Below are 8,121 nucleotides of genomic sequence, written 5' to 3' on the forward strand. Positions count from 1 at the left end.
GTCACCCATTCCTTCTCTCCAGAGATGCTGCCTGTCCCGCTGAGTTACTCCAGCTTGTGTGTCTAGCTTACAGCCCAGTTATGAATATTGATCTCTCACATTTCAGGCAGCCTCGGCATTCCCACTCTCTCTATCCCTCCCCCTTCCGTCCCACTAGCATCTCATTTTCACCCAACAAACAGCTACAATGGCCTGTTTCCTTTATCATAGTTACTTTTTTGCATATCTTTTATTCATTGTTCTATCTCTCTACATCACCGTCCATATCTCTCATTTCCCTTATCCCTAACCAGTCTGAAGAAGAGTCTCCACCCAAAACATCACCCATTCCTTCTCTCCAGAGATGCTGCCTGTCCCGCTGAGTTACTCCAGCTTTTTATGTCTATTTACTGTCACTGATACCTTGTAAGATTAAAGAACACAGAGCATTAGAGCTATAGAGTGACACAGTGTGGAAACAGGCCCTTCGGCCCAACTTGCCCACGCCGGCCAACATATCCAAGCTACCCTAGTCCCACCTGCCTGCGCTTGGTCCTTATCCCTCCAAACCTGTCCTATCCATGTACCTGTCTCAATGTTTCTTAAACTTTGGGATAGCCCCAGCCTCAACTACCTCCTTTGGCAGCTTGTTACATACACCCACCACCTTTTGCGTGAAAAAGTTACCCCTCAGATTCCCATTAAATGTTTTCCCCTTCACCTTAAACCTATGCCCAATGGTCCTCGATTCCCCTTCTCTGGGCAAGAGACTCTGCATCTACCCGATCTATTCCTCTCATGATTTTATACACCTCTATAAGATCACCCCTCATCGTCCTGCGCTCCATGGAATAGAGACCCAGCCTACTCAACCTCTCCCTATCGCTCACACCCTCTAGTCCCGGCAACATTCTTTACACATCATCTTTACCATGCGGATTCACACTCGAAAATTACATTGTCATTTGAAAAGTTGCATCCAACACAAGAGTTTAGATATAATAAACTGATAACCAAAAAAAATTTGATAATAGGAATTGGATTAAACACACACAACCTCCCTGGTGCACTTCTTGAATAGCACAATCAGATGTGTACCAGAACTTGATTGGAGTTTCTCCAATATGCACTCCTGTTCTTTGGGCACTGTATGTCAATACCAAGATTGCTGGTCAGGGAAAATACATTGATAATATTCAATATGAAATAAAATGCTGAAAATTATATTTATTCAGCGGTTTTAGGGGAATCAGAGACCAGCACGTGTTGCTAGGAATGTCCAAGTAATTTATTCTGTAATTATGAGTAAATATTATGTGTAGGAAGTAACTGCATATGCTAGTTTACACCAAAGATAGACACAAAAGGCTGGAGCACAGTAACTCCGCAGGACAGGCAGCAACTCTGGATAGAGGGAATTGGTGACGTTTTGGGTCAAGACCCTTCTTCAGACTGAGTGTCAAGGGAGAGGGAGACACTGAGATGGAAATATTACTTGGTTGATTAGTCCACTCAACCAATGTAAAGTAAAGTAAAGTAGCCTTTATTGTCATTCAGACATTGCGGTTTGAACAAAATTGTGTTGCCTTGTAAAATGTAAAGTTAAGCATTCCAAGATCAGAAACAAACTATTTAAAAGTTCAGGTGAGGGAAAAGGTTTGAAAAAATAGGAACTATTATTAAAATACAAACAGCTATTAAATAAGATTTAGCTCTTAGGGCGAATGGAATCAAGGGATATGGGGAAAATAGGAACGGGGTACTGCGGTCAAGGTCCTTTATCACACCTCTGATGAAAGGTCTCGACAAAACTTCACATTCCTTTTCTCCAGAGATGCTGCTGACCCGCTGAGTTACTCCAGCTTTTTTGTGTCTATCTTTGATGTAAACTGGCATCTGCAGTTACTTCTTACACAAAACTTTTGCTGAACAGAGGGCAGTGGAGGCCATTTCACTGGATGTATTCAAGAGAGAGTTAGATATAGCTCTTAGGGTTAAGGGAATCAAGGGATATGGGGACAAAGCAGGAGCGGGGTACTGATTTTGGATTATCACCCATGATCATATTGAATGGCGGTGCTGGCTCGAAGGGCTGAATAGCCTACTCCTGTACCTATTTTCTATGTTTATATGTTAACTGTATGGGGAGGGGGGGGGGGGAAGAGAATCTCACTGTACCTCAGTATATTTGACAATAAAGTACCATTGAACCATTGAAAAATAAGTATTTCAAATGTACTTATCTATTCCCCTGTTCTAAGTACGTTAGCTCAGTGTGACCCTGCCCCACAAATCACCGCAGCATCATTCTACAGACCTTGTAAGCTTCGCTAAGCCAAATTGACATTTTCAGTAGGGGCGGGGATTGGCGGCAATGAACCGCCCCCTTCTGCGAAATTTGGAGAATGAAAAAAATAGACGATAAGTAAGATGCATCCATGAGGTAAAAACAATGATCTACATAACTTTTCTCGATTCCCTAAATATATATTTTTAACAAATTAGAAAAGCGCATCCTTTGAAAGGTTTAATGATATGTAAGCTGGAAAAGCCGATGATCCCGATTACAGTAAAGTGGCAATGACTAAATAATGTTGATCCGTAAGTTGCATCAGCAGTGTTTTGGTTTCTACGGCAACATCAACTCGCTCTGGCTGTTTGAATATAGGAGTGGGTTTGTGTCCAATGTGGACGCTCGCCAGCAGCTGGTGGAGCAGAGGATAGGAGGAAGGGAGAGAGGTGGAGGGGCCGGGGGGGAGAGTAGAGGTGGGGAGGGGAGGAGAGACAGAGGTGAGAGAAGAGGAGGGGTGAGGGACAGGAGGGTATGGGAGAGGAGGAGAGGGGCGAGGAAGGGTGGGGATGGGATAGGAGGGGATGGGAGAGAGGAAGGGTGGGGAGAGGGGGGAGGAGGGGTGGGGAGAGGGTAGAGAGGAAGGGTGGGGAGAGGGGAGAGAGGAAGGGTGGGGAGAGGGGAGAGGTGGGATGGGGAGAGAGGAAGGGTGGGGAGAGAGGAAGGGTGGGGAGAGAGGAAGGGTGGGGAGAGGGGAGAGAGGAAGGGTGGGGAGAGGAGGGGTGGGGAGAGAGGAAGGGCGGGGAGAGAGGGAGGGTGGGGAGGGGGGAGGGGTTAGGAGAGGGGAGAGGAGAGAGGAAGGGTGGGGAGAGTAGGAGAGGAAGGGTGGGGAGAGGAAGGGAGGGGAGAGAGGAAGGGAGGGGAGAGGGGAAGGGTGGAGAGAGGGGAGAGGAGGGGAGGGGTGGTGAGAGGAGGAGGAGGAGGTGAGGTTGGAGACCTGCCGCCCGGGATGACGGGTTTCTCAAGGCCTGTCAGGTTCAGATGTTGTGTCTGGAAATCCCCCCCAGCACCAGCTGAAGAATATGTAACCAGCATCGCCTTGCGGCTGATGTAACGTGAGAGGACTGCAGTGTGCCTGCCAATGGGCCCGAGGAGGAGGAGGAGGGGAACCAATCAAAGGGCCCAAAGGACGTGCACTAGCACGCCGGCCCGAATGGCCTCTCACTCTCTCTCTCTTGCTGTGCCGATGTAAATCGGGGACTGATGTAGGTGAGGAAAGGGGGAGAACCTCTCTACTCGCCTCGCCTGCCCGTCCCCAGCACCCTAATGGGCCGCCTACCCCGACACTCTTTGTGGAGTTAGAACCCAATACTTTCTAAAAACAGTTGATTAAATACAACCACGGAGAAGCCAGCAACCGCTGATGCTGGAATCTACAACGATGTTCCTTCTGATTCCTGAAAGCCGGCCTCTCCCTGAAGTGAAAGGATCAATAAAATGAGAAAATGCCCGGCAGCCTAATTCCAGCATCGTCGGTTTTTACTTTAGACTTCCGACATCCGCACAGTTTTGTTCTTGTGCTCAGTCACGGGGTTTTTGCAAACCTCTCCAGTGTTTTGTCTTGGAAATACACACACATCTATATAGAGCGCGTCTACCGGTTGGAAGTGCGTAACGTTGCACTAACACCTGTAACAGGTAATAAATACTGCAGCAATGTTATGACAATTAAACACTCTTGACTCTGTAAGCATGCATAGCACATGGACCTACCCGCAGTGGGACTGCTGTTTGCTTGCTGTTCCATCATCATCCCGATGTCCTGACTTGTGCGTCCCAGTCAGTGATGCTGCTGCCTTGGGTCTCCTTCCTGGCTATTTCACTTGGTCGACTACAAAAGGGGGGAGAGATAGAGAGGAGGAGGTAGGAGGAGTAATATGGAAGCACAGCATGGGGAGTGGAGGAGGAAAAAGAGAGGAGGGGTTAAAGCAAGCGGCAACAGGGGCTGAAGCTGCCGACGTCAGAATGGGAAAGTACAGTCTTGTGAGACAGTGGAAAAGTACTGGTACACAAATGTGTGAGTGTATAATATAAATATATATATAAACCTTATGGAAAAATACAGAATGTGAGACTCAGAACTGGATACATTACATGGAAATTTATAAATGTATAAATATATATATATATTTCAAACACCCAGTGGAAAAGTACTGAATGCCAAGCAAGGTTTAAATACAATGCACACAAAAAAAAATTGATCTGGTCTGCATATAACATGTTGTTATGTATAAACCCTGCAGGAAATGTGGCGTGTTATGTGATCACATCAAAACAAATGTTACTGTACACAAAATGTTTAAAAGCTGATGGAAAATAACTGAACAAAAGATATGTTTCAAAGTGTAACATAATAACTTTATCCAATTACGTCTACTGCGTATGAGAGCTTACAAACCTGGATAGAAAGATCTGCTCCACTTATTTGGTGCTGATCATTTTGCTTCAGGTTTACATTTAGGCTTATTTAGGTCTACATTAAGGCTGATTTACGATTAGGTTTATTTACGATTATATTTAGTTGTATTATTGACACATGTGCTGAGGTATGGTGAAACGTTTTGTTTTGCATGCTATCCAAACAGATCAGATACATCATACATAAATACAATCAAGTCCAACTGGAGTTGGAGTTGGAGCAAAGGGGAAGGTGCAGAATATAATTCTCAACGCTGCAGCGCATCAGTAGAGCTGGTGGAAGAGTCTGTATTCAAGGAAGTGGATAGATAGAAAATGCTGGAGTTGCTCAGCAGGACAGCCAGCATCTCTGGAGAGGAGGAATGGGTGAAATAGAGGTGTTGGTGTGCCTCTTGACTGACGCATTAATGTGGTTGGTCCACGCCAAATCATTGGTAATATTAAAACCAAGGAACTTGAATCTCTCAGGTATTTCCACTTCTGCACCATTAACTCCGAAGGGAGCATGCACTCCACCTAAAGCCAATGACTAGCTCATTCGTCTTGCTGACATCAAGGAAGAGGCTATTGTTCTGACACCATGTCATTAAGTTCTCTATCACTTTCCTGTACTCCGTCTCATTATTGTTCATGATTCGGCCCACCACAGTGATGTCATTTGCAAACTTACAGTTGGAAAAATGGTGCAGCGGTAGAGTTGCTGTCTTACAGCACTTAGAGTCATAGAGAGAGTGATACAGTGTGGAAGCAAGCCCTTCGGCCCAACTTTCCCACACCGGCCAATAATGTCCCAGCAACACTAGTCCCACTTGCCTGCGCTTGGTCCATATTCCTCCAAACCTGTCCTATCCATGTACCTGTTTGTTAAATGATGGGAGAGTCCCAGCCTCAACTACCTCATCCGGCAGCTTGTTCCATACACCCACCACCCTTTGTGTGAAAAAGTTACCCCAGATTTCTATTAAATCTTTTCCCCTTCACCCTGAACCTATGTCCTCTGGTCCTCGATTCCCCTACACTGGGCTAGAGACTCTGCATCTACCCGATCTATTCATCCCATGATTTTGTACACCTCTATAAGATAATAATAATAATAATGGATGGGATTTATATAGCGCCTTTCTAATACTCAAGGCGCTTTACATCGCATTATTCATTCACTCCTCAGTCACACTCGGTGGTGGTAAGCTACTTCTGTAGCCACAGCTGCCCTGGGGCAGACTGACGGAAGCGTGGCTGCCAATCTGCGCCTACGGCCCCTCCGACCACCACCAATCACTCACACACATTCACACACAGGCAAAGGTGGGTGAAGTGTCACCCCTCATCCCTCATCCTCCTGCACTCCATGGAATAGAGACCCAGCCTACTCAACCTCTCCCTATAGCTCACACCATCCAGTCCTGGCAACATCCTCGTAAATCTTTTCTGAACGCTTTCAAGCTTGACAATATCTTTCCTATAACACGGTGGCCAGAATTGAACATAGTATTCAAAATACTGTCTCACCAACATTTTATACAACTGCAAGATGACCTCCCAACTTCTATACTCAATACTCTGACAGATGAAGGCCAATGTGCCTAAAGTGCCAAAACCTGCGACTCGACCTTCAAGGATCCATGCACCTGTACTCCTACATCCCTCTGCTCTACAACACTACCCAGAGGCCTACCATTCACTGTGTAGGTCCTGCCCTTGTTAGACATCCCAAAATGCAACACCTCACACTTCTCTGTATTAAATTCCATCAACCATTCCTCCGCCCACCTGGCCAATTGATCCAGATCCTGCTGTAATCGTTCACAACCATCTTCACTATCTGCAAAACCACTCACTTTTGTATCGTCAGCATACTTGCTAATCTTGCCCTGTATGTTCTCATCCAAATCATTGATGTAGATGACAAACAGTAATGAGCCCAGCACCAAACACTGAGGCACACCACTAGTCACAGGCCTCCAGTCCGAGTAGCAACCTTCCACCATCACCCTCTGCTTCCTTCCATGGAACCAATTTTCTATCCATTCAGCTATCTCTCCTTGGATCCCATGCGATCTAACCTTCCAGAGCAACCTACCATGTGGAATCTTGGTGAACACCTTACTGAAGTCCATGTACACAACATCTACAGCTCTGCCCTCATCAACCTTTTTGGTCACGTCTTCAAAAAAAGCAATCAGATTTGTGAGACACAATCTCCCACGTACAAAACTATCCCCAATCAGCCCTTGCCCATCCAAATTCCTGTATAACCTATCCCTCCGAATACTCTCTAGTAACTTTCCAACTACAGATGCTAAGCTCTCTGGCCTATAGTTCCCAGCAATTCCATACATGCCCTTCTTGAAAAGAGGCACAACATTTGCCACCCTCCAGTCTTCCGCCACCTATCCTGTATTTAAGGACGACTCGTAAATTTCAACCAGGGCTCCCCCATTTTCCTCTCTAGTTTCCCACAAAGTCCTGGAGATTTGACTACCTTCATACACGACAGCACCTTCGGTAACACTGACTACTCTCCAAACACTTCCATTGACTGCCCCATGTACTTCTGTCCAACTGCCATTCTTCTCAGAGGGGAAATACTCATTGAAGACCTTGCCTGTCTCCTGTGGCTCCACACGGAGGTGACGGCTTTGATTCCTGAGAGGTCCCATTCTCTCTCTAATTACCCTTTTCATCCTTATGTATTTAAAACATCTTCTGGGATTGTCCTTAATGCTACCCGCCAGAGCTCTCTCCAGCCCCCTTTTTGCCCATCTGATTTCCTTTTTCAGTTTACTCCTTAGTTCCTGAAACTCCTCCAGGGATGCACTTGATCCCAGCTGCCTATACCTGTCCCATGCATCCTTCTTGTTTTTGACCAATGCATCAATTTCCCTCGTCAGCCAAGCTTCCTTACGTTTGCCTGCTTTGCCCTTCACTCTAACGGGGACGTACACATCCTGAGCTTTCATCAGCATACTTTTAAAAAACATCCCACTTGGCCGATGATCCTTTCCCCTCAAATAACCTGCTCCAGTCAACTTGAGCGAGACCTTCTCTCATACTCTCAAAGTTGGCCTTACCCCAGTTGAGCATTTTAACATGTGGACCCTCTCCGTCCCTATCCATAACTATCTTAAACCTATTCGAACTGTGGTCACTGGTCCGCCATTCAATATGATCATGGCTGATCATCTAAAATCAGTACCCTGTTCTTTATCCTCATATCCCTTGATTCCATTAGCTCCAAAAGCTAAATCTAATTCTCTCTTGAAAACATCCAGTGATTTGGCACCCACTGCCCTCTGTGGCAGAGAATTCCACACTCACAATTCTCTGGGTGAAAAAGTTTTTCCTCATCTCAGTCCTAATGGCCTACCCCTTAT

General features: G+C 46.0%; 1 protein-coding gene across 2 annotated transcripts in view; it reads right to left on the reverse strand.

Annotated features, from left to right (window-relative positions):
• Positions 1-4,182, reverse strand: part of gadl1 (glutamate decarboxylase like 1) — an 81,624-nt gene extending 77,442 nt beyond the window's left edge. For both annotated transcript variants that reach the window (XM_033017178.1, XM_033017177.1), the window contains exon 1: positions 4,043-4,182. In XM_033017178.1, coding sequence (XP_032873069.1) covers positions 4,043-4,082 — 40 coding nt within the window. In that variant the 5' untranslated portion in view covers positions 4,083-4,182. The remainder of the gene's footprint in view (positions 1-4,042) is intronic.
• Positions 4,183-8,121: the final 3,939 nt, after the last annotated feature.

Source organism: Amblyraja radiata, chromosome 2 (assembly GCF_010909765.2).
Source record: "Amblyraja radiata isolate CabotCenter1 chromosome 2, sAmbRad1.1.pri, whole genome shotgun sequence".
Lineage (NCBI taxonomy): Eukaryota > Metazoa > Chordata > Chondrichthyes > Rajiformes > Rajidae > Amblyraja > Amblyraja radiata.